This window comes from Candoia aspera, chromosome 12 (genome assembly GCF_035149785.1).
Source record: "Candoia aspera isolate rCanAsp1 chromosome 12, rCanAsp1.hap2, whole genome shotgun sequence".
Taxonomy (NCBI): domain Eukaryota; kingdom Metazoa; phylum Chordata; class Lepidosauria; order Squamata; family Boidae; genus Candoia; species Candoia aspera.
The window spans coordinates 18,915,387-18,942,958 of record NC_086164.1 but is presented as its reverse complement, the minus strand read 5'-3'; the positions used below and the strand labels follow the sequence as shown (position 1 = coordinate 18,942,958).

Here is a 27,572-nt window from a genome sequence, read left to right as displayed (position 1 = left end):
AGTTAAGAGTCCAATTTTTGGACTCCGGCTGGGTACCTAGATGGTCTTCTGCCAGGCTCCACCCCTAGGTCACATGCTTCTCTTCTTGGGTCTCCAGCTCCCATGTGGCCGTGCATCATGGGAATGTAATAGGAGGGCATGTGGGGGGGGAACAGCTTGTTAGAGTGTTGGGCTAAGTGTGGGAGGACCCAGCTCAGATCCACCTCGAGCATGGAACAGGTGCCAATCTTGTGAGCCACACGTGCCACCTTAGGGAAGGGAGTGTCACCTTCCAGATGTTGTCTTGCCAACTCCAATCTTTCCCCATGGGCCATGCTGGTTCCAGAGCTGAAGGACCACGAGCCAGGTTTATCTCATGGTTGACTCACTTGGTAATGCAGTGTGCATCACAGAGTAATAAGAATTCCACAGGTTTCTAAAAGCTGCCTACGGGCCAGTGTGGCCAGTGTGCCGCCCAAATGCTTTTCTTCAAGACCGTATCATTATGTAAGACATTAAGAAAGTAAAATGGGCATACAAAATACTCACGAAGACTTGGTTCTGCTTTACCATATAAAGGGGAAGAGGAATTGTTTGCAGTTGGTGAGCAGGATTAAAACTGAACCAAAGCCACCATAAGCCATATTCTTGGGGGGCTGTGCCCACAACTTAAAAGGGAAGTATGTGTGGCTAAAATATCAGTGCAGCTGCACCCTAGACACAACTTGGGGCCCTCAGGGGTGCTAAGAAAGTTTACACAAATGGGGTTTTGTTTAAAAAGTGATATGCGAATGAGCTATTTCCCAAAAGTGATTCATAGTGGAAGGGTATATGTACCCTTTTTTTCAAGTGAAAAGCCAAGTCATGAAATTATAGGTGCAACACTTATTTAGGTATTTATTTTAAAAAAAATCTTCAAGGCATGAGGTCCTATTAAAAAAAAGTGGCTATTCATAAAGTATAAGGAGACATAATTAAAATGTATACAGATTAACAAGGAAGCTTCATGGAATTACAAAATATGGTTATAGCCATAAACAAAAATTCACAAAACTTGCAAAATATGAATGTATTATACAGCAATGCTTCCTAAACCGTTAAATATTTACACTGAATATCAATGATCTTATTCTTATTGCTCAATGCTAATATTTTCAGGCTAATGCAATTAATCAGCATAATGATACTAAATTGCTATATTCACAGTTGAGCATACAAAGTGTGTTTTTAACCAGGAAAAGAAAATCTGTTAGAGTGATACATTTATTGAAAACTTTTCTGAGGTTCAGAATGAGACAGAATGCAGGATGCTTACACCATAATACACTGGCATCACTGATGTCCCATTCACTTGGACTTTCGCAGAAGCGTGCAAGAATGACGACTCTCACTTGCCTTTGTTTCCCAATTCTGAAAGATGGGCAAAACTAATTACCAGTCTACTCATCACACAAAAACATGTGGAATGTCACACCCATAAACATTCTCCTACATTAGCATTTTTGTATATAGGACAGAATAAATTAGGGGAAAGCGTTGATGTAGTAACCTACTTCTTGGTGAATTAGTTCACTACTGCAGAAAACCCGTTATTTTTTTCGTGAAGAACATTCATGCATATGACAAACACTCTGAATTTCTACTGCCGTTTTACAACAACTCTAAATTTCGTAAGAATCGTTGGTGTAAATCAGGGCCACTGGTTGGGGTTTTCAATTCTCTCAAAGAAATACAATCTCAAAATGAATTCAACTCTCTATATACAGTTCCAGACACTTTCTTTTCTCCCCCCACTAGAAGCCTACAAAATAAAAGAGTTTTCTAATACAGTAATGGCCAGCTTGAGGGGCATCACCAAAAGCTGAACTATTCTTCTGACTTTCACAGGAAATATGAACCAGCACAAAGCCGTGGGAGGAACCAAGGAGCTGTGTCCCCAGATTTTCTGCAAGCTCCCCAAATTCTGAATGCATTTTTCAAGACAGAATGACATAACCACTCTTGAAATGGATTTGCCTCTTCAAGAATTGGGCTCCGATGTCCTTTACTTTAAGGCAACAACTGCTCCATTTTACAAGCTTTAAAATATTTATATAACCTACATCATGATCAACACACAACACTGTCAGAACTTCACATACTAGACCACTTGATTAGACATCTCAAGAGCCACAGGAATGAACAGCAGCTTTTCATTGGGTCTTGTAGCTTAGGGCAAAGTGAAAGGACCAATATTCCCATAACCTCACTGCTGATGAATCCTGGGGTGGGGAACTTACACTCTGTAAACAAGCCCCCAGTTACTGCTGGGAAGACCTGGGAAGATTTGCCCAAAGCATACGGTTTGGGAAACAGGAAAAACGTAATACATGTTAACCATTTATTACAAAACAACACTGGGCCACATTTTCTGCATTAGACACACCTTATTTGGCACTTGCATTCCTGAGCAAAAGATGCAAGTATGGCCCCCTTAATGAAAAAGGATTGGAATTCTACAGAGTGTAAAAATGGCAAGTTTTCTTATTACATAATTAATTCCACAAAGAAAAAAAAGTTGAACTGGAAGTCAGCCCCATTCATGTCTACCAAAGCCACTTCCATCTAATATGGTCAGGTGGGTGGTCATGGGGGAGAATGAGATTCTTCGTACAGTTGGATTAGGAGGTATGAATTGTTGAATTCAGACACTGTTAAGATCAGGAAAGACATAATGTTTCTTGGCACGATGCTTGAAAGAATATTGAAACAAAATCCTGCTGTAATCTCCAAGCAAACCTGGCTTAGACCACAGAGGGAATTTCAGAAAGTGCTGAAGACCCATCAAAGTCTCCTTTGCTAGGGTGAGGGAATGGATGATTTGTGGGGCAACACTCAAATGAAGCTGCTCTTGCCTCAGGCAAGAAGTAACATATGTTGGAGTAGCTTTTTCAGCAACACATGATTTTCAACACTATTTGTGAAAGACCAGGCTGAATTTCATTGTGCATATTGTCTTATGAGGGTTTTCGTTGCTCTTCAGGCCTCTTACGAGTGGACAACCCTTACATTCCAAGCTGCAGCTCAAAAAGTTCTACAGGGTGATTATTTTTCTTTAATTATTCTGTAGTTCTCATACTGGACAGTTTGTGAAATGCTATTTCCTCTGGAGCTCGCACAAGTAAATAGCAATTCAAGGCTCCAGTTTGCAAGCTGGCAAATGTGTTGAATTTATAACCTGCTCTTTAGGATTCCTAACCTACCATAAGGTTTTTGAGGCAATGCTTCCCCAGGTATTTTGTGATACGTGCACACAGCACCCAGGAGCGGCAGAGGCTTCCCCATTTATCTAAAATTATGGGCAACTCTGTGCGTGCAAGATGAATGGCTGCACAAAGATACAAGGATGCATGCACCAAGATGTCCACAGCGGGAAAGTGCTGATTTATACTAGAGCTCTGACGCACAGAAGACAGTGCCGCCTGCCAGCCTCAACCTGCTTTCCTTATTAAGGATTTTACAGGGTTTGCAAATGCAAGCAACTGAAATCACAAATATTCCCAATTCCCCAACATTTTAGCTGCATAATTGCCAAAAACATGCACCCAAAAAAGTCGAGCATCTAAACCAAGAACATGGGTCAAGCAGATGGATGAATTCTGGGGTTCCTGATTTTCGGAACACTATCCTACACTAATTTGCATCTAATCCCTCGATTATAACCAAGCCAAAGAAAGGCACCAAATGAGAAGATATTGGCACATAACCTTAGAATGGGAAGATCTCAAAATACTGGCCTTGAGCTGATTCTAGTAACTGCCCTGCCATTTCAGAAATACCTTTAAGTAGATTTTGGTGTAATACTTTGCACTGTGAAAGTGCAGGGCTGGATCCAAACCTGTTAAGGGTTTTTTTCTTCAAGCTAGCACTGTCCAGATGGTTAAAATTCTAAGAACTGCAGCCCTAACACATCTGAGAGAAATGCTATATTAAGAGCAGAGGCATGGGAATGATCTAAATAACAGACGAACATAAAAATGCATGCTACGGAACCAAATATTTCTTAAATGCCGCTTTCCACGAAAGGTGGGGGTCCCAATGCCAGATCACCATCTTCCTTTGAATTTCTGCCAGTTCTGACGCAGAGTCATTCAGGGCCCTGCTGTGCTTAAGCAGGGGCTCTTCTGGGCTCTGGGGATCTTTGGATTACATGTAAATTCAAGGAATGACACCTTCAAGTGTTTTACTAGCAATTTCATCGAGCAAGAACTGCAGTGCATCTTTATGTTTGCTTAACAAACCGCACCTGAGTCCAACTTTCAGTAGCATCTGCAAAGCCCTTACGGCTTCACCGCACGGCACATGAACGGCCAATACAATCAGAAGGAGACGCACAACTTCAGTCATAACAAATCTATGCAAAACCATTGGCATTCTATCACAATTCGTAAACCTTGGCATAATACTGCACTTTATATTATACAATGAGGTAATATTTACAAACCCACCCCTTCCCCCGCCCCACCCCAGCAAAGAGAAAGGAAAACGAGCAACTTTGCAAATGAAAGACAACAGCGTTGCTGTTCGTTGTTAATCGTGGGCAAAGCGGATCATCAATGCAGATACATCGTGTATTAATCACGGTATGCTAACCTTGATCGTTCCTGTCAAGAATTCAAAAGTGCCTGAAGATGCGGTTTTTCCGCCCATCTTGGTGCCCTTGAGATGTGCCTGGCCTCCAGCCTCCAGACCTGGAGGACACTGGTTGTATAGAACCAGGGAACAGGTTTGGAAAACTGAGTTTTGGAAATGAGTAAGGCAGCATGTCAGAACAAGACTTCAAGCAGCACTGATATAAGATTATCTCCATAGTGACAACATTCGTTAAGTATGTTATGCCTCGGGAGTGCACAGACAAGCCTTAGCATCGAGACTTTTTTAGAAAGTGCAAATAGTTTTCTTCTTAAAAGAAAAGTAACACAGCAATGAAGAGACTCTACCGAGAAACACTTCTTAAAAAAACAAAATCACAGCCAAGTAGATCATCTTCTCTTCAATATCCCTGACAAGGCACTACAGGTAGGACGTGACAGGTAACATGAAATGTAATACTGCTCCTCAGTCTGGTCGAAATATAGGGTATTTGGGTAAGAATTCTATTAGTATTACCTATAAAAAGAGAGAAACACAGAGACAAATTAACCAATACATCCAGCTCTTCCATGAGTGTCATTCAATGACTATTGTGTTAGGGAAAAGGGTTGGGGCTTTGCTTCCCTGAACAGTTTGATGAGATCGTTTTCACCTTCAGGTCTGCAAGAAGGGATTGGCTGCCAGGTGGCGGTTTGGTTGCCAGGTGTTTATTTTCCCCCACCAACAACTCAAGTTTAAATCTTGGGACTAGATACCTCCTTGCTCAGGTTAACAGCTCAGCTCCTTTGTGCTATATAATGAGGAAGAAAAGAGCCTATCCAACAGCAAAGCAGCAAATGTCCTCAAAAGGCAAACTTAAACCTTTCTTCCTGTTTTCTTCCTTCATTGCTGCGGCTGAAGTTTTGCCTATAGACCGGTGTTTCTCAACCTTGGCAACTTTCAGATGTGAAAGTTGGCAAGGCTGGCTGGGGAGTTCTGGGAGTCCCTGCATCTGAAAGTTGCCAAGGTTGAGAAACACTGGTCTATAGGCTCTTCTGTGCCCACACTGGACCACTACCGGTGGGGGTCTCCAGTGAGCAAAGGGCCAGATCTAACATGCAGCTCAGGTCCAGGGAAACCAATTCAAAGTTATTTAGCATTTTCTTTTTACATAAAAGGCAGCAAGTAATTTGGCACAGAAGACATCTGAACACGTTGTCATAAAGGCAGAGTAGGGAAAATCTTGACTCATCCGCTCAGAATCCCAAGAGCTGCTACAGTACTTTCAGTCTTATAAATCAGAACACGTGGGTTTTACAATTTTCTCTTTGCAAACATGATTTGATTACAAGTCACTGTTGAGATCCACAAACCTAAAACCACCTGATGGATCATTCAATATCCTTCAGGGCCAGGAGGACAATAGTGACTTCTCTATATGCCAGAATACTGAAGGCCAAAGAAACAGCAAGCAAGCAAGCAAGCAAGCAAGCAAGCAAGAGGAGGCTGAGTAAGTTCAATCAAAAGATGTGCCTAGCCATTTATGCTTTAAAAATGCAAAACAGACTATTGCTTTTATAAGCTTGCACGCTACGCAAGACACCTTCAACCTAGATGAGGCTGTGATCTGGCCTATAAAGGTTCAGATCTAAGCTATGGATAAGTTTGCACTAGTGCTTATTTTAACAGAAGTACAGTAGTAGTAACAGATTATTTTAGGAATATTTATTCTGAAAAATCATTTTGTATTTTAACAAACTCAGATAACGAAGAACAGTAACCCACACAGGGCAGACAAGTTCAAAAGAAAATCAGCTGGCACTTCTGGCAGTATTCAGACTCAGTACAGGTTGGCTTGCTTGCTTGCTTGCTTGTGTGCGTGTGTCTGCCTATCACACTTATACAGCCGCCCATCTACCCAAAGAACTCTGACAGACAGAAGACCAGGAGAATAAATCCAGTCTTTACTTGTGGGATGAAGGAAAGGGGAGGGGACAAAGTGGAAATTTTGGAGAGTAAGACAGAAGTTATGGACAGAGAGTTGGAAAGAGAATTAGATAATCTGGCTTTATTGGAATTGAGAGAGAAGGAATTTTGTTTGAGATTTAGAGGATTCTGGTGAAGGTATTAGAGAAAAGATTATTAAAACTTGTTACAAAAAGAAGCCACAGTGAAGGATTGTAAAAAGAAATTAAAAGAATTTTTTTGAAAATAATTTCGGTAAAGGCACTGATTTAAGAAAGGTTTGGGATGAAAGTAAAGCTTTTATTAGAGGTTATTTTATACAACATAATAGTGAACTTAAAAAGAAGAGTCAAGAGAAAACACAAGCTATTTTGGATGATAGATGAGTATCTAAAGAAACAAAATTTACCAAGGATTACAGAGGAACAGATTATGAACAGGCCTATAACAGTAAGGGAAGTTTCTGAAAGATTAAATCAGGAAAGGTTCCTGGACCAGATGGATTTATCAAGTTCCTATTATAAATGTTTTGAGGATGAACTTTTACAACCTTTACAAAACATGAGGAACTCTATCTTACAGGGAGGAAAGATGCCAGAGAATTGGAAAGAGGCCAATATAGCATTAGTACCTAAAGAGGGACAAGAATTGACTTTAACAAGAAACTAAATGCTGGTATCTTTATTGAATAATGTCTACGTGTTGTTCACAAGGATTCTAGCTGATAGACCGAAAATAATTTTGCAAGAGTTTATCATGAGCTTCAATGTGGGTTTTCACCTAAAAGACAGTTAAAGACAACATTAGAAATGTGTTGGACATTTTGGAATATTTGGAGCAGCATAATGAAAAACAAGCCGCACTGATCTTAGATGCAGAGAAGGCCTTTGAACTGGGCTTTCTTGTTCAAGATTTTAGAAGATACGAATTTTGGAGAGGCCTTTATAAAATGGGTAAGGCTGATTTACATTTCATAGAAAGCACGAATAATTGTTAATGGAGATCTAACAAAGCCTTGTGAGATACAAAAAGGAACAAGACAGGGATGCCACTGTCCCCGCTCTTGTTTATTTTAGTCCTTGAAATATTGAATAGAGATATAAGACAACATGAGAGGACTGTGGGAGTAAAGATTAACAAAGAAACATATTAGTTAAGGGCTTTTGCAGATGACTTGGTATTGGTTCTGGAAGGTCCTTTAAAGGGAATTGAAACATTAATGGGCAAATTAAAAGAATTTGGTGCATTAGCAGGTTTCAAGATTAATAAACCAAAGAGAAAGATGTTAACAACAAAATATGAAAATAGAAGATCAAACAGAATTGATGAATAAAACGAATTTTAAGATTGAGAAGAAGGTAAAATATCTGGATTGTCAAATATGAATTGTACGGTATTTCAAAACAATTATGTTAAGACACGGATTGAAGTAACAAAACACATGTTAAGATGGGAGAAACTACAACTGTCATTGCTGGGGAGAATTTCTGTGATAAAAATGAGTGTCTTCCTTGAATGATGTTTCTGCTTCAGGCAGTACCTGTACTGACAGCTGATTTGGTTTGGATGAAAGAGTGGGTGCTGCTGTGAAATAGAAGCCTGCTGGAGTTAGGAGGACACGATCTGAGATTTGGGTGGCATGGGGTATTTGTGGTACGATAAAGTCAAGGTCAATGTGGATTTTAAAAACCATTATGTTAGACGTGCCATATTGAGAACCTGGAATAGATACAAATCCAGGTTGTGCCCAAAAACACCTCTGTGGCTCTCAGCACAAGAAACATTTTATAGACAAAAAATAACAGCCAAATAAAAATGGCTAACTTATCACAAAATACTAGAATTTTGTCAAGGGGAATACAAAATCAAATCAAGAGAAGACCTGATGGCAGAGGGATATAGCTGCCAATGGTTTTCTTACTTACAGTTATTAGAAAGATTTAAAGTAGACAAAAGAGTTTATGATTAAGACTGAGTTTGAAACAGAATTGTGTACAATTGATGAACATGTAATTGCTAAAATGTATAAACTTTTACTGAAATTTGAAACAGAAGAAGAACAAGTGAAAGAATATATGATAAAGTGGGCTAAACGTTTTGGTTATAATATACACATGGAGCAATGGGAAAATATGTGGTTGAAATGACGGAAATTTACCTTATGTTATAATCTTAAAAAGAGAATTTTTATAAAATGATGCACCATTGGTATATGTTACCAGATAAATTGTCTAGAATGTATAAAGAATGTATTCAAATTTATGTTGGAAATGTGAACAACAAGAAGGGACATTTTATCATGCTTGGTGGACATGTAAAAAAGCTAGAAAATTCTGGATTCAAATACACACATTGATTCAGAGGATTTTAAAGACTTGTTTGTTTGTTTGTTAAATTTTTATCACCACTCATCTCCCCTGAAGGGGGACTCTGGGCAGTTTACAATAAAACTAGAGTAAAATTCAAAACAGGCTAATAATACAATAAGTATAAATATAGTTACCAATAACAATAAAAATATAGATAGAATAAAACCCAGATGGCTAAAAGTTCTTCTGTCAAACAGTGAACGTCAGGGCCATTCTGGGGTCATACTAGGGTGCTAGCCATCCCCAAGAGTGGCTATTCCCCTTCCGGTTCCACACAAGCTGACAAAACCAGGTTTTTAACTTTTTTTGGAAGTCCAGGAACGAGGGGGCCTGTCTCACCTCCGGGGGGAGAATGTTCCAAAGGGCAGGAGCTACTACAGAGAAGGCACGCTTCCGAAACCCCACCAGATGGAATTCTTTTACAGATGGGGTCCGTGGCATGCCCTCTCTGCGTGAACAGATGAGATGGGACGATGTAATAGGGACGAGATGGTCCCTCAGACAGCCTGGTCCCATGCCATGTAGGGCTTTAAAGGTGATAACCAACTCCTTGAATTGGACCTGGGAGCAAACTGGAACCCAGTGCAGCTCGCGTAACAGGGGTGCTACATGTGCTGACCTTGGCGCACTTAAGATTACCCGTGCGGCTGCATTTTGGACCAGTTGTAGCTTCCAGATATTCTTCAAGGGTAGCCCCATGTAGAGCACATTACAGTAGTCTATATGGGAGATAACCAGGCCGTGACTGACTGTCTGAAGGGCCTCTCAGTCCAGGAAAGGGCATAACTGGCACACAACACGAAGATTAATATGCAATTGAGACCGAGAGTTTTTCTTCTGGGGCTGATGGTCAAACAGTTGGTAAAAGGTCATGGAACTTTGTTTTTGTACATGATAACTGCAGCAAGATTACTATGCAAAGATGGAAAGATTCAGCACAAGGGAGGAAGGGTTGGTGAAGATGATGGAACTTGCTGCGGTGGCTAAACTGACCTCTCAGTTCAGAGAAAAGACAGTATCTACGTTTATTGCTGACTGGAAACCCCTTATGGACTTTTTGCGTGAAACAGAAAAAAATGAACCTATGGTTTATGCTTTTGATGATTAGACATGATAGACTATAGAAAGGAGTTAAGTTGTAACCATAGAGAAAGAGGTAAATTTATAATTGTACCTGTAACTGCTGTAAAGAAGATCGGAAATGACTTCTTTGTATCTTTTTTCTTTCTTTTCTAGTTTTCTTTTACTTTTTTCTGCTTTCTTGCACTTTTAGCTTTCTCTTTGATTTCTTTCTTTTTCTTTTCTTTCTCTTACTTTATACTAGTTTGCATTAGTTTTTATCTTCCTTCTTAAAAATATTTAATAAAAATTTTATATTAAAAAAAAGAAAGGGGAGGAGGAAGTGGGAGAAGACAGACACATGTTTCTTACTGTATTTAAACTGTGACAACATGAGTAAATGGAAGCAAAGGAGCAGAACACAATTAAAACCTGGAAATGTGATACTAACTTGGCTAGCTGCCAGCTTTGATTTTATCTTTTGGTGTATATGTTAGAGAGAGATTGATTCTACTTTCAGATGGATGACTGCACTATGCCAGACTTACCCTTTTGACTAAAGTACATATATAATAATGTACATATTCCTAGAAAGAAGAATTATGTCTTTGGTCACTAAGGACAAGAATGAATTAATCAGAAGAAAAGGGAAAGTGGTATATATTGGAACAGAAACTGATAACCGATAACTTAAAAAAATACTTACATATTCCATCATATTGCTAGTTTCGCATTTCCGTTTACTCAGCTTCCAATGCAAGCCAAGCTTAAAAAAGAAAAAGGTACAGTTGGCATTATCTTAACAGGCAACACTCTTTAGACGGATACAACAAGCCTATATGTCCCCTTGACGTGCTAAGATGCCATACTTTGAAGCAGGAAACTCTGTGATAGTGAAAACTACCAGAGCTTAGTTGATATTTATTAAAATTCCCAAATATGCTGCCCAGCACAAGATTATTTCTGAGTTAGCTGCAAATGTCATGCTTCAGCCTCTAAATCAGCCTGCCCTTCAGATATGGAGCACGGAATACAATTCCCATCAGGCAAAGCCTTTGCAGGTAAGGCATGATGGAATTCTAATCCTGCACATCTGGAAGGCACTGATTAGAAAAAGTACACTTTTGATACCCCTAACAGGATCTTGCAGTCCATACAGAATAATCTTTGACTAAGGGAAATACATTATCTCCTATCATAATTAAGGCAACTGCTCCTCAACTTACCTTGTGATATAATCTGTTATTTTCCCATTCTAACAACTTCTGAATAGATCTTCTAGTCTAGGAAAAAAGCAAGATCGCTTTAGTTAGCTGCTGAGTAAGAGCTTGGCTGCGTCATCCCTATACTGATAACCTCTTGCCTGGTTTACTGAACAGCAAGGTATCTAGAGATACTTCTCGAAGTGAACCTTTAGTGTACCTTTAGTACAGTCACTGATCAGATTTGTACCCTATTTTATAAGAGGCTTTACAGAGTTTAGGAAAAAATACATTAAACATTCAGAGTAAGCCAAAAGCAAAACAAACAAACAAAATGGAGCAAACTAAAGTATATTATAAATATAGTTACCTAACCATGGAATACCAAAACACTAAAAACTTTTAAATACTTAAAAGGAAGTCACTAAGATATAAAACTGAATAATAGTAAACTACTAAACTACCAAGTAAACTACTAAATTAATACACTGAGATGCTTAACAATAAAATACTGGTTTGAAAAACAACTCAAAATTCAACATGTTAAGATATGCATTTTATTCCAATTACCAATCAGTACCAATTGTTAAAGTCTATACAATCAGAGTCATGTACTAAATCTGGAAGTCTTTATTTTGCTAAATTTTGCACTCTTTCTTGTAACAATATTGTATTTAGCACACTGCTAGACAAGATAATGCCACTTGCTGTGTGATTTTAGGCTTTTTATGTACAAGTAGACATTTTGCATTAAGACTCCTTTGCAGCCATTGTGATTTTGCATCAGCGCCAGAAGTTCAACCTGAAGGAGCCTCTTCTCTCAATCGTTTCCGCCCCAAATGTAGATTCTCTTTGAAAGCTCTTCTTTAAAAGCTGCTGTCCAAAGAGATGCAATGGATGGCCTTATTAATCTTCAATAATTTGGTTAGTTTACTGCTGTCTTTTATAATCCTTTTCTTACCCTGGTCTTTGTTACTCTTTTTAGATTTTTAAACTGTGACAGTGACAGTGTATTCGTGTATTCAGAAATTAAAATACCACCTCAGTGAGCTACCCTAAACACCGCCAGAATGCTGAGTCAAGACTAAACTGAAATTGACAAACACTTCTGCAAAGGATCTCTTCCATTCCTGGCTTTTCTCAGGTAGGAAAGCCGACCTATGAAAAGACAACCCAACAGCCTGGGAATCCTACGGCCAGCCTTTGGAATGTCAACAGAGAGCTCTCTGTGGGGAAAGGGAGTCACGTCCGTCATTCATTGCATCTACTTTGGTAACACGCAGGACCCTTTCATATTAACTCTGTTCTGTTTTATACCTTGTTTTCTTCTTATTGGGTAAATTTCCCTGAATGTTGGAATTTGTAGAAAGGGGAGGCATGCACACTCATAAATAAATTAAAAAATCCAGAAGGTGTAATAGCAGTTCTTCTGTAGGAGGCTAATCTTATTCATTTGTTCGGTTTATATGGTTGCTTGTCTTGCTGTAGAAACTTTGGCCAGCACATAAAAACACAGTCAAAATTATTGAAAAGTTTACCTGGCACACAGACAGGAAGAAGATGCTTCTCAAATTCATGTGTGAATAGTGGCAGTACAGGGGAGGAGGCGCCTTCAGTCAAGTAGTGCTGACCATGATCTTGACCCCCTTCCCTGTGGACATCCCACCCCCTGAAAAGCCACTTTACCTGCGCAACCAGTGGCCACAAAAGCCACTTAGGAGAAAGTGAGCAGTCGCGCTGGCTCTGCCACGAAGCCGGCTGGCGCACTTACTCTTTTGTTCAGGCAGACGGCAGGCCAGAGGCTGCATCCCAGGGTGCAGCAGCAGCATAAACAGCCGCAGAGAAGCCATTTTACATTGACGGGCAGATTCTTCCTTAAACACGCATTCACATGACTGATACTGGTCTTGAACTCTTCAGGGGCAACCTGCAAAAAAAGGACAAGTGGTGACCCCACACTGGGAACTAAAACCTGTTCTATATCCAAATATACAGATATTGCATGACTTACTTTTTTCATTAAGACTAAGATTTGTGTTAAGTTTAATCAATCTAAAACTGCTTTGCTTTTAATCTTGGTTATTTTTTGCTTTTGCCTCCTGCCTGCACAAACGGCCTAAATATTGTTAATGCTGAAACTAATCCTTTGGTTATTAAAAAGTGAACAAGATGAGGGATGCATCTACATATGCTGAGAGCCTATAACTGAAACAGAATCTCTATGAAATTTTACCTGAATGGGAATAATAGGTGAGTAAAAAGACCCCAAGAGAATAATTTTAATATTCTCTTGATGATAGTAAATTCATCTTTTTTTCAGTATTCTGCTCTATATTCAATTACTGATCCCTTCAACAGAAACCAAGTATCTCAATAAAGAATAGACTTTAAAATTATATTGCATCACTTTTTGCAAAACACACAAATGTGCCAGAAGCTATAGCAGACCATGGCAATTTATGTCATAATAGACTGGTTAAGCTTTGAGGCATTTTTACAGTGTTTCTGATGCAACAGTTTAACTATTCATTTATTTGGTTGGTTTCAGTTTTTCTAGCTGCCCCACTGCATTTGACTGCAGGTGATACACACACATTCAGTCACTCCTACAATGGACTTTTCTCAAGAATCCCCTTCAGGAACAGGACAGAAAGACCAAATCCCTAGACATTGTCCCCCGCCGTCCCCTCCAAATGAAGCAAAGGAGGTAGAGTGGCCTGAACTAGTTAAAAATTCCTCTCTATTTAAACTGTTTTCAACATGAAAAGAAGCAGCTAATTACTGAAAAAAGTTCTAACACATGTTCTTCTTTCAGGAGAGCATTTCTTTTTGAATGGATTGTTTCAAAATGGCATTTCTTGCACCTGCAGCCTAGAGTCATGCAGAGCCACTGGGCCATTTTTTGAATTCTACTTCATTTTATAGCATATCAAAATGCAGCCACGGACAGGCCAGATGATGCTCTACCAACCTAACAGCCATTTCATACGTGTGCACTCTGCACAAATGTTTTATGCTCAAAGAGTTTCAGAAATGACAAGGGTTGCATTCTGAATTAAAGGGAATTAGCAAAGGGAAGTGCAAAGAAATGCTGCTTTTTCTTTTCAGGAGTCCTTTTAAGCATCCTGTGATGCTGTAAATAAGAAAATGCAATTGTTCTCAAAAAACAAGCAAACCAGGTAAGGGCCCCGAGTACCAGGAGAGTTGTAAGAGACCCATCTGGCCTGAAGAGAAAAACTACATTCTAAAGAGGAGTTCCTTTTCGCCTGCCTGCCATAAAAGGGGCTAAGGACAGGCGGACAGAAGGGCCATAACATTTTACAGCGGCAGGCAAGGGAGGAAGTGATCAAGCAAAGACCAGCAGGCCTGCTCTGCCTGCTTTCTTTGACCAGTGTGACCACATACCTATCAATCACACCTTCTGCTGAATCATAATACCAAAGGGATGTTTTACGACTTGCACTTCCCTGCATTGCTCACTAAAGTCCGCATTGTTTCGAGATCAGAGCAGGAAGCCAGACTATTCCCCTTAAGGAGGACCAGCAGCTCCAGGTGGCCGGCCTGTGGGAGTCACATTTAGGACCATATTGCAAGCTTACATTTTTATCAGTAAGAAAAAAAAAGGGTCCAGTGAGTGGACTTGTCTGAGCAGGCAACTCTAAGCTAGGCATTCTGTGCTAAAAGCTTACAGAGCTCTTAAATAATCAAATGAACAGAGAAGGGTTAGGGAAGTTTAGAATGTAAGTAGAATTCCCTAAAGTTGAAGACTGAAATGAGGTAATAACTAGCCATTTTTCTCTTACTTCCAGTATTTTATTTTTCAAAGTCTGTGATATGCTTCCGAGAGTTGGAAAAAAGCCACATATTACTTCCCAAGGAAGTGTAGGTCTTAAACTTCTGTTCACATCTTATACTTGTTATTTTATATTATCAGCACCTACAATGATGTAAAAATAATAACCAGCATTCTGAAATACAGGGTCCAAACAACGATTATACTGTAATTTGGTCTTCCGCTTGAAAGTAATTGGTTTAATTCAGTTGGATGTCCTGTTAGGTAGATGTACAGAGAAATATGTTTACTTCCACAAATATATTTTTTTAAAAAGTATATAAGCCACATATTATTAACAGACAAAAAGTAGATTTTCAACATTACAATATTGCTCAGCACATTTCTAATAACTGTAATTATTCTAAATAGTGTTTGATTTTTAAAAAAAAGAGTATGTCTGATATGAATGAAATTTTGCCCAGTGCCAAAGAAAGGAACAGCTGGGAAAAGGGTTCCAAAATATCGTACAATGGTCAGCCTCATTCAAGAGAAGACAACCCTTTTAGACATGAAGATCTTAAGCTATTTATGTCCGAGCTGGCTCTCTGAATTCAACCTAGATTTAGAGTTTGAAAATCAGTGAGTTTTTTACATGAAGCAAGTTCTTTAAACAATGCTGTAATGTGCGCAGCTTGGCTGCCACCATTTAACTATTTTTAATCTTGCATCAAAATGCCTGGGCCTGAAACAGACGCTACTATGAGAATACAGAAATGCACAAACTTTGCTACATCTGACCTAGTTTTTCCTGGATTAAAAATAGAAAGTAACCTCACTGTATCCCCAGTAAGTATATGCCACGTTCCAATTTCAGGGTAGCTTTTGCCAGAGTTTGGAAATGAAGCAATGTTTTCTGGGTAATGGAGATTTTTAGAGAATAAAGTGTGGGCTGAAAAGGGGAATTTTTGTATTCTTTTGGGATGATGTCATTGCCCATATAGGTAAGTTGATGCTTCACTAGGCATAAGGTAGCAAACCCATCAAATACATTCCAGCCAACATTATTCTTTCAGGATAAACTGAATCAGTCTGGCGGAGTACCTCCCACCCTGGCTGCCACATCAAATGAACACAACTTAGCCACCTCTGTTAGAGATGTTCTCACAGACAATAGCTATGATGCTACACTGACAAGGTAGTGATATGATAGCCAGATGGAGCCCATCTTAACAGTACTGCAAGGGCTGGGTTTACTTGAGTTTTTAAGATTTGTACAAAAGGAAAGAGAGAGAAAGAGAGAAAGAGAGAGAAAAGACAGTTACTGAACTAAACAAAGAGCATGCACGCTCTAGACTGCACCATCATTTAGTATTTGTAAGAAGACTTGAACTAATCAAAGTATCCTAAACACTGACCAGAGTAGACCAACTCCCCTTCCTGCACAAGACCTACACATGGGAAAACTCTTAAATTCAAGAAGGAAAACAGGAAGCTAACAGGATTCTAAGGGGAGGAAAAGAGCAACAGACCCTGAATCTAACAGAATGAAGTGAATGACAGATCTACACAAACGCTGCTCTTAAACAAATGTTCTCAAATCGACATTCTACAGAAATCAGCAGCTACATCTTAGAGTACAGCTGTTTGTGGTCATTGTGCATGATCTGAGGAGCATTCCTTGACAAATGCAGCAAGCTGACAAGAAAGCATCTTTTAGATTTAGGGTCAAGGCAAATTCCAACTTACCTTCCCTGTCAGAACAGAAGGAAATTCTGTGTCAAACCTGTTGCTCAAGCCAAACCTTGAAAAAACAAAGAACAAAAAGTATTTCCACTGATCCTATATAATGTTTATAGCTTTCGTTATTATCTGTTTTTGCATTTGAGATTAGAATTTACTATGGCTTTACACCTCAATCAAATGTACATTAAGTAATTTTATGTATAGCAGGGAGTAACCAAAGCAAGAAACATATATGTCTCTTGTTATTAGCAAGCTGCTTTAACAATTACCAAGATAAATATAAATGAGTCTTCCTCTTTCCTTCTAGGCTAATATGTCTGTCTAAATAAATTCCATCAAATTAATTAGATCCTTGACAGATCCTGATGAACTTTGTAGGAACTCAAATAAAGTGTGTACATTATGATATAAACTACACATCAAGTGCATTTCAACACTTACACTCTATCTCCTGACTTTTCTCCCACAAGCTAATAAGAGTGATGAATGATGTAACATTTTAACAGGGGTGACAAAAATCCTTCCAGGATGGGATCCCAAAGCAATATCACCTTGACTTTGCAAGCTGTGAACTTACTTAAAAGGACCATATATATATGACAGATATTACATACACAGATTCATCTTTCACTTACAGAAAAGACAGAAAGAAATGCTATAGGTATTTGGTAGTATATACATTAAAGTATTCTCCACAGCTCAATACTTTAAAAGGAATACAAAATAATACACAAACCTAAAGTCATAGAACAAATATATCTCAGCTTCATAATGAAAAGAAATTAGGCAATAATTTGCAGCACTGCCTATCAACATTGGGAGGACCTCAGAAGTGGGATGATGAGAGTGTCATATACTGTTATAAAATTCAAAATGTAGGAGGACAGGCTCTATTGATTCAACCTCCTGAAGCCACAAGGACAAAGTCATATACAATATGGATTTTTTCTAAATTTTCCACACAGAAGCAAAGAGGACAAAGCATTATACCTTGCCAATATGAAGGACTTTCCATAATTGCGAACTGATAAATAAGCTTCAGAAAACTATAATTTTTATAGTTATAACTGCCCAGAGTCCCTCTTCTGGGGTAAGATGGGTGGTGGCAAAATTTGAATAAAATAAATAAAATAAAATAAATATTATAGAAACTTGGAACCAATGACATATCTAACTGGTAGTCTGTGCCCCTTATTCCTTAATATGGGCTCTGGCACTTTCCAACACTAAAGCTAAGAGAGAAATCCATACTATTGGAGTCGGGCTTCCAAAATATATCTCCCAAAAGACTGATAGGAATCTATCAGTATAATGGCACCCTAACCCAAGCATGGTAAAATTCAACAATAGCCATTATGATCCAGACAGATCCTTGCTTCCACCTTCAGAAGTCCAGCCTCAAGTCATTTAACAACATTGAAAACAGGTTCCTAGCTGGATATATCTTTCAAGGAACAAATGTTTGTCTCATTTAATTATAATATACTTTGATTTTCTCCATAATAAACTATTAAATTAGCCTTAGCCTTGTTTGTTGCATAGCATTAAATTCTCATTAATTTCTATAGAAGCAAAGAAGCCAATTTAAAATATTTCCAGCTTAATTCTACACCATTCTTTCTTTCAACTCATTTACTAATATGCTGAAAAACTATGAACCCATGTAGAAGAACAGCATGACTTTGAACCAGACCATTTTCAAACTACTTAAAAGTGGCAAACATTGAAATTGTGTATTACAAAAAAAAAAAAAAAAGGAGAGGGAATATTTTTAAATGGTTAGGCTGGTACCATTTCAGCTTTGCTACACTACATACCTACCCTGCTCTGCCATATCAGAGCCTCCTGTATTAATGCTTAGCTGGTGTCAAACATGCCAAGGTTATGGCAAACATTGTATTATATTAATTACATAATATTGTATCATATTAATGACAGCAATACACATTAAACTAATAGCCATCCTTTTTGTAGTAACTTTTAAACAAATTTGGCATACAGGATATAAATTAATTATTGCTTCTTTAAAATATATTAATATTTAGTGACTTAATTAAAAAAATGTATACCTGGAAAGTGAACATTTCTGCACAGAAGTATCACAGGAGAAAACATCAATTTAAGTAGTTTTCTTTCCATTTTCCTCAACAGTTTAAATGCAAGCTAAAGGACTGCAAGTTCATACATAATCAATTCAGTAGGGAAACGATCAACTATTTCTGTACCATAGTCTCTGGAGACAGCCTGAAAACCACCCTGTGTCAACTCTACTTGACAAGTAAAACTCATTAATTCCAAAGAGTGGGCCATCACACCATCCAAACACACTTAAAGGATACAAGTGTAGTCTTGGAAACAGATGCTATAAATAAGCCCATGAAAATGTTTGACCACACTATTACGTCTACTTAGGCACTCCATTAAACAAGGCGTTCAGATACAGTACTTGATGTCCAATATTCTCACGGCTTATTTATTTATTTATCTATCAAATTTGTCACCGCCCATCTCCTCCGACCGGAGGGACTCTGGGCGATTTACAATATAGAATAAATATACAATAAAAATTCAAATAAATATACGATAAAATTCTAATAAAATCCCATTAAAACTAAAACGATTTCTTAACTCCCCCAGCTCTTTATCATGAGTAATGTGTTTTATAAACAAATGGAGGTGGTGCTTCAGCAATTAATAACGCAGTATATTGTGTATACAATATTTATTCATTGGACAATGAAATAATAATTGTCTTCTCATTTCAAAAACCAGATTTTTAAAAGAACCTTGCAGTCAGTTGTAAAATCTTAAATAGAACAGACTGACCTGAGGCAGGTTTTCACTGAGTCTACCATCCCAAGTATTCTGATGACTCAAGCTGGTATTTATACATTCGCCTGCTGAATTTTTAAAATACATGCAAATCATCACTGAGTCAACTACCAAGAAACTATATGTTAAATCTCACTACATCTGAGGGTCTCTACACTGAAGAAAGTAAGAGTGCACACAAGGCCCATGAATGTGCTTCTGTAATCCAAGGTCATAGAGAGCGCCTGCTGAAGGGCCCCACCTATGGAGAGGCATGACGGAAGGCCCCCAAAAAGCGGGCATTCTCCATGGGGGGTTTCCTCCTCCTGAAAGTAATGCGCTCCCACTCTCCTGACCATTGGGACTTGACTGCTGTTGAGCTCCCAGTGCCAGGAATGTTATGTTAGTTTTAATTTTGGAATCTTAAGTATATACTTTATTATATATTATTGTAGCTTATTTTTATCACTGCACCAGCTGCAGTTGTTTTTGTACCCCACTGAGAGTTGTCTTGATTGAAGCAGGTAATAAATTCATAAACAAACAAACAAACAAACAAACAAAAGGGGCTGATGGTTAACCATGCTAGAATCTATTAAGGATTGAGCTGGGGACAGATCTTTCACAGGAAAAATATCCACTTTTTGCACCTGGAGAAACTGTCAATGCTAAAAAGCAATAGCCAGAATTTGAAACCAGGATTAACTGCTGTTTTGCAAATCCTGTGTCAGCGCTACTTGGAAATGACTATCATTCTCTATCTGGATCACATACAACTAGAAAGTACGAACCTTGTTTTTCCCCTTTTGGCAATTGTCAAAACTTGGCACTAAGAATTGACTTTATTGACTTGATCAGCTGAAATCAACTCCTCCTTCCTCAACCAGCAGGAAACTGCAGCCATAATGGAGAATCTTTTTTTTTTTTTTTTTAAAACAAGGCTTCGTGCAAAAGGAACCCATGCTACATCAAATTCTACTTGAACATAATTTCAGGAAAGATACATCTAAAAAAGTAGCTAAATCATTCTAGAAGTATCTGCATAGTTATGCAGCCATCTTAGCACCAACTTTTCATATCCCATAAAAAGAATCAATCTGTTTCTAAAAAACTATACAAATCCTGTATTTTAATCCAATGACTTGGCAGCACACAGTGAATAATTTAGTTTATCCAACCTAGCAATAACCTGATGAAATGGACTAAATTCTCCATCACTTTGTGCCATCATGCTTATAATGCATGCCGGTTAGGGATCACAGAACAGTCCAATACATCTGGAGGTCATAACAACAGGGACTGATGAATTATCTTAAAAGTGGGAGGGGGAGGTTCTCTCAAGAAATTATACTTGAGATTCTTACCTCAAAAGAGGTAAGCATAAATGGCAAAATCACCTAAGAATTAAGCCACTTTGCTTTGTTGAAACTAACTCATGCCACAGTTATGAATATGAAAAATCCCAGTGAGACATGCACAAATTGAAACAAGGTGGAGCTGTCTTTCTCTCCACTCATTCTTTCTATTTTGCTTAACAACCAAACAGAAGAAAAGTTGTAGAAAACATTGGTTTTAACAAAGCTCTTCCTTTGGAAGACTGGTCTCTCCTATCTAGCTGCACAATTAATTGCTTATCTAAGTTGTTTCCTTATAAAGATGAAATTACATTATTGTTAACTGCATGCTAAAGTCTATTACTTGAATAGGCTCATATGATGCTCAGGAATACATTATGCCACTAAATCCACTTTATGGTGAATTATTTAAAAAATGAGACCATAATGTTATTAGAAATGTAGATGAGCCCCAAAATTACAGAGGTTTGCCCTCTGGTTCAATTTATCCCTTTGTAGGAGGAGGGGTATAAAAGAAAAAAACCCTCAATATATGTTGGCAAAGAGGTTTTTTTAGCTGAATAGTTTTATTCATACATACGCTTAGTCCGAATATTCTGCTCATATTTATGTTATACCACATTGTCCTTTTTTTTTTTGGTTAACTCATTACAAAGTTGTGTTTTATGAACGAATGCAAAGGTAAACAAAGTTACATGCTTTGAAATTAGGATTTTTGTTACTTCTCCCAAACCATGATCCAGCACTGGTGCACGGGAGATGAATATACAGACTCCCAACAGTATGGTCGAATCACTGGCAAAGATTTCCCAGCAGTATAACAGAGTGCTTTGAGCAAAAGGGAGACATACTACTGTGTGATCTATTCAGGGGACTCAAGAACCAAAACTATAGCATAATATGGCATCTATTAAATAATGATCGCTTAACACGAAGAAGAGAGCCAGTTTGGGGTAGGGGTTAAGGCACCGGGCTAGAAACCGGGAGACCAGGAGTTCTAGTCCTACCTTTGCACAAAGCCAGCTGGGTGACCTTGGGCCAGTCACTCCCTCTCAGCCCTAGGAAGGAGGCAATGGAAAACCACCTCTGAAAAACCTTGCCAAGAAAACTGCAGGGACTCGTCCAGGCAGTCTCCGAGAATCAGACACAATTGAACAGATTTAAAAAAACACACACAAAGGAAGGATGGAAACAGCAATGTGCTCTCAGGGCACATTTTCAGATCTTCTACAAAAGTAGGCAAATTGGATTCATGAAAAAAAATGTGTTGCTGTTGCAGAGAAGAACTCAGAAGGAAAAAGACATTCTTGACCAGGGTTGCCCTAGTATTCATCCCAGGGAATCTGTATACTAACACAAACAAATCCCCTGGTTTTCCTTTAGCTCTAGGATGGAAACCACAACTAACGACTTCCTGTCACAGGACTCCCACCCAGCCTCTAACCTAGCAGAGAAAGAAGCGTCTTTTGATAAAGTCGTGCTCATCCTCACAAGCGAGCTTTCTGGGCTACAAGAACAGCCCAAACATGGCCTGCGGCCCGTCAGTCCCTGAAAACAGGAGCAGCTCGTAGCTCTAGTTTAGAAACTGCTGCACCGATTTATTTACGGAGAGGAACTATAGTAGAATCAAAGAATTGCTCTTCCGGATCAGACCAAAAGCATGTTTTGAAACTGGAGCTCACAAGGAGGATTTTCCGCCACTGCCTCTTGCAGTGGAAGCTACACTGCCTTGGGACGTGGAAGTTCCATTTTAGCCATCAGAGGAATGGCTACAATCTCAGTCCATGAATCCGTCTTATCCAATTCAGCGGCCTTTACCACATCCTGTGGTGAGGAACTTGGCAACTTGATTCTCCAGTGAGTGAAGGACTATTTCCTTTGGTATGTCGCAACATTTGACTTAATGAGAAAAACAAAAATACAGTGCAAGTGTAATGCTCAATCCTATATTCATTTATTAAGGTCTTTCTTATATGTTGCCTTTCGTCCAAAGAGCTGAGGTTGTGAGCATGGTTCACCATCCCCACATATATCCACATTTTATTCTCACAACATCCCCTCATCTGATACTCTTTTATCTCAATACTGTAATACCCAAATAAGACGACAGAGAATTGCAGCCTACCAGACTTCCTTTTAAGTACATGTATTTAAGCCTGAAATATAAAACAAGAATTTTGTTACTCTGCACACTTAGATTTAGGAATTACATATTATCCAATACTATTTTCATAGTATCATAGACATTATGTCTCTTAGTGTCAGTGCAGAACAACCCAGGAGGGTTCTGGTGCTGACATTCAGCTTATGGGTTTCTCTGCGCCCTTTATGTTTTAAGAGGGTGCCATCTTTCTCCTAACAACCTCTATTACTGACCTGGAGATTGCTGGCTGAAGTGACAACTACAACTATAGATTAATACAGATTGTGATGACATTTATATGACTTTATCTCAAAATAAATGTGTTTTTTATATTTGCCTTGTGCTGATCAATAATGGAAAGCAGTGACAAAATATAACACAAACAAATAATAAATCAGGGCAGATGAGGAACAGCCTACACATCAACCATTTGAGAATTTGGAGCTCTGTGCAAAGAGGTGGGGGGGGGGGGGGAGCAGAGAGGCAGGCAAGCCAGAATACAGTATAAGGGAATGTCTTCTGTTCAGTCTCAGAAAAAGACTGAGGGGGAGAAAGCAGAGCAGTGATTCCATCCATCCAGTTGCAAGAGTTACAGCCGCCCCCCCGGTACATTTTAGGGAGAAAAAGTATACCTAATAAAGTATACCTAATAAAGAAATTGGAACATGCATCTGAAAATGAGCAAAGGACTTAACAAAAACAGAGAATTCTGAAGAAAAATAAGGAGAAAGTTACAGGTAAAATGTAGAATATATTGTACCCCACAGAAGTGACAGCAAGAAATGGAAGTCATAAATTCAGAGGCAAGGAAAATTCTGGCTAAGTTTAAAAAAAATACACAGAAAGATTACTCTATACAAATACAGCTTTTTAAAAGAGGGGGGGAATGACAGGTGAAGAATTACTACCAGATCAATCTCTTAATATAAATGCAATTTAGGAACAAAAATTAAAATCTCTAATGAAGATATACAAAGCAAATAGATTCATAACAAGAGAAAGCGAATGTCCTTAAAAGGAATGGGTACAGCAGCAGTGATCAAGAAAGTGTTATTAAAAATGCACGAAAAGGAAAAGATCAGGATGAGCACAATTCAAAATATCCCACTTGATATGCATAATAAACAAACAGAATAAGATACATTCCAAGCATTGCATTACCAATTATTTCCAAGACAATAATCTTTAAATGGATATGAAATAAATGTAAAATGACAAATAATGATCCCTAGGGTGTTTAAAATTTAAACACGGTTAACATTTAATAAAAGAGTTAAAAGAATGTTTGTAAATTATGGGGAAAATGTAAATGCATATAACAAAATGAGTTCCTTTATATTATTAAGACATTTGCTTTACATACAGCAGGGCAAGATACAAAACCATTGTGACAATTACATTTAACATACGTTTTATGATTACACTTGAAAACCAAATCAGTTTCCTTTCATAATTAAAAAGGAATGTAAAGAAAAGGAGAGCTATCAACGTTTTTCAAATGACCACTTTACGAACACTACCTGCCATATTCTAGATTTACAATTCAGACATTTGCAACTTTTGAACTGCAACCACTCTGAATATCACTTCTGCAATGTCACAGCCTCTTTCTAGCCCTTTTATAGATGCTCTCCTCTGCATGTTTTCCCCCCTTTAAATACCAACAATATTAAAATGGAAGGAAGAACCCCAAACAGAGAGCTGTGCCCTTCTTGCCCGCAGCGCAGCATCGAGCTGAAGCCCACGTGCTAAGCCGGGAAAGGGGCAGGGGGCCGAAAGGCACAGCCGCGCAAATCCTGCAGACGAGTTTGGGGGTGCCCATTTGCTGGCCCCACAGGCCTTCTGGTCATCCTCCTCCCGACGGGGCCAATTACAGCGTCCCTTGCGATCCTAACACAGCCGCCCCAAGGGCGAAACAGCCCTAGCCGAGAGATGCGCCCCCCCAGGAAAGCGCCCGGGCCCTCCCAGCGCAGGGGCCCCGCCGGGCTTCTTCCCGCACGTGCTCCAGAAAGCCACGGAGGGGGCGAGGGGTCGTGTCAGGGTTAGGTGGGATGGCCGCGGTTGTGATTTTTATGACTTTTTTTTAGGATGGCTTTCTAATGCTTTCGAATTAGTTTTTCCCTGTATTTTTTTTAAATGGTCGTATTCTCCTTTTCTGTTCTTTTTATATTTGTTCTAACGGTTTGTAAGCCGTCCAGGGAGTCAGGCGCATGTGAGGCAGGCGGCGGTGCACATCTGAAGAATTCGTAAGCGGTAAAAAGCCGCTCCCCGCCGGCCAGGCGGGCTCCCCCGCCAACGGTCCCGACCCCCTCCTCCCCGGGAGACCCCTCTGCCCCAGCGAACAGATGCGGCGGGAGGGGGCAAGAGAGGCCCTCTGCACGTGCTCAGGAACCCACGGCTTCCCGCAGCTCATCTCACTCCTAAAAAAAAAGGGGGGGCGGATTCCTCTGCACGCCTCCCCGCCCCGCTACAGAGGAGGGTACCGACGCTCTGCACATGCCCAGAGGACCCTCCCCGCTGCCTCCCCGCGCCCTCTGCACGCGCTCAGAGGCACGCCCCCCCGCCTGCAGGCCCCGCGGCCCCGCCCCGCCCGCCGCCTTCGCCCCCTCCGCGGGTCCTTACACGGTGATCTGCCCGGCGCCCCTCACAGCCACGGGTTCGGGCGCGTCCCGGGGCCGCGGCAGCTCCTGACTCCTCACCACAGTCCGGGAGGCCTCCGGCCGCTCCTCTTCGTCCGCCGCCGCCGCCGCCGCCGCGTCCTCCTCCTCCTCCTCCTCCTCCAGCTCGTAGATGGTGTCGAAGTCCACCATGTTGGGGAGCAGGACGCTCATCGCCCCCCCCGCCGGCGCCGCGCGAGGCAGCCGCGACTGCGCAGGCGCGGGCGCGCGTGAGCCAACGGACCAACGGCGCGAGACGGGGGGAGGGTGCGCGCGGCGCCGGCGGGGGGGACGCTCAGAGGGCGGGCGGGCGCGCGCGCTCCCTGGTGCGCAGGCGCCGTGGCGGAGTAGCGGCGCGTGGCTGGAGGCTGGGCGAGTCTTCCCTTCCTTTCGCCCTCGCTGTCCTGCGCGAGGCGGTTTCCTGTCAGCGCAGCTTCCGATGCAGTCCTGTTCATGGACGAGGGTTCCCGACGAGGAACGTTCTGTGATTTAGAAAGGTCGAAGTATTGAAAATGAGAAGAAAGAAGTAAAAGCTCCATCCATGTGAACAGCCTTTTAGGGGGCCGCTGGGGTTCGTCTCGTAGCGGCTGAGCGCGCGGAAGCCGTTGGGGTCCGGAAGCCGTGTGAACCGCCTGTCCGCCACCCGTTGCGCCTGGCGCGTTTGCACCGGTACGCCCCTGAGAAACTGGGTGGGCTTACAAGTGAGAGCGGTAGGCGTTTGTGTCTCGGTGCCCGACCCCCATTTCAGCCCTTAAAATCATCCAAAAGTGGGCTGAAGACATTCCCTGTGACACCACCGTAGCATGGAATGGCCCCCGGTGGCCCTCGGGAGATCAGAACATTGGAGTTTGCCCGCTCCTGGTTTATGTCTCGATGGATCCTGTGACTCCACGAGCAAGGAAATGGTAATGACAGCACGTGCATCACGACATCACACAAATGACATGCCGTAAGCGTTGGCTTCGTTTATGCAATGATGTCACAAGGTCCATGTCGTTTTGAAGTTGTCATGACTTGTTACAGCTGCCTGTGTATGACTTCACACCTACAGGTAGTCCTCGACTTGCAACCCTCCATTTAGCGACCATTCGAAGTTACAGTGGTGCTGAAAAAAGTGACTTGCGACTGGTCTTCACACGACCATTGCAGTGTCCCTGTGGTCACCTGATCAAAATTCAGGCACTTGGCAACTGGCATGTATTTATGATGATTGCAGTGTCCAAGGGTCATGTGATCACCATTTGCAAGTTTCCCAGGGGGCTTCCAACAAGCAAAGTCAATGGGAGAAGCCAGATCCGCTTAATGTCCACGTGATTTGCTTAATGACCATGCTGATTCGCTAAACAACCATGGCAAAATAGGTCATAAAACGAGGCGTGACTCAATGACTGCCTCGCTTAGTGATGGAACTTCCAGTCCCGTTTGTGGTTGTAAGTTGAGGACTACCTGTAATTAAATTTGGGATTGGAAGTTAATCAGGAGTAGGTTAGAGATAGGGTTGGGTGAGAAACTCCCATGAAACCCACAGCTGTAGACTAAGCTAAAAAAAACACTTCCGTACTGCTGCTCAGATGTGTCCAGAAAGTCTTTAGGAATCTGGCTCAGTTCAAGGGAGGCATTAATTTTTAATTTGTGCCTTAGTCAACAAACCATGGTCTATTGTCCTGTGTGGCCCCTGCCACTACCATTTCCAGGTTTCACAAAGCCACTCTAGAATCTGTAGATATCGTAGGAGAAGAGCTGTGGGAGCCCAAATCAGGAGGCTGGTAGCACCTTTCCTGACTAACACATTTTATTCAAAGGCTTCTGCTTTTGTAAACTACAGCTCCTTTCATCGCATGGAGGGAGATTAAGTCTTACACCGGGGACTGAATTTAAGTTCCATCCGTTTAGCCGTTCCAGG

General features: G+C 40.5%; 1 protein-coding gene across 1 annotated transcript; it reads right to left on the bottom strand.

The window, feature by feature from the left end:
* Positions 1 to 849: 849 nt before the first annotated feature.
* Positions 850 to 25,864, bottom strand: CHIC1 (cysteine rich hydrophobic domain 1). The gene is made up of 6 exons (XM_063313396.1): positions 25,635 to 25,864; positions 16,707 to 16,761; positions 12,957 to 13,112; positions 11,210 to 11,266; positions 10,690 to 10,749; positions 850 to 5,127 (listed from the first exon to the last, which is right to left on the bottom strand). The coding sequence occupies exons 1-6, from the start codon at positions 25,841 to 25,843 to the stop codon at positions 5,077 to 5,079; spliced, it is 588 nt and encodes a 195-aa protein (XP_063169466.1). The 5' UTR covers positions 25,844 to 25,864; the 3' UTR covers positions 850 to 5,076.
* Between the last annotated feature and the right edge of the window lie 1,708 nt (positions 25,865 to 27,572).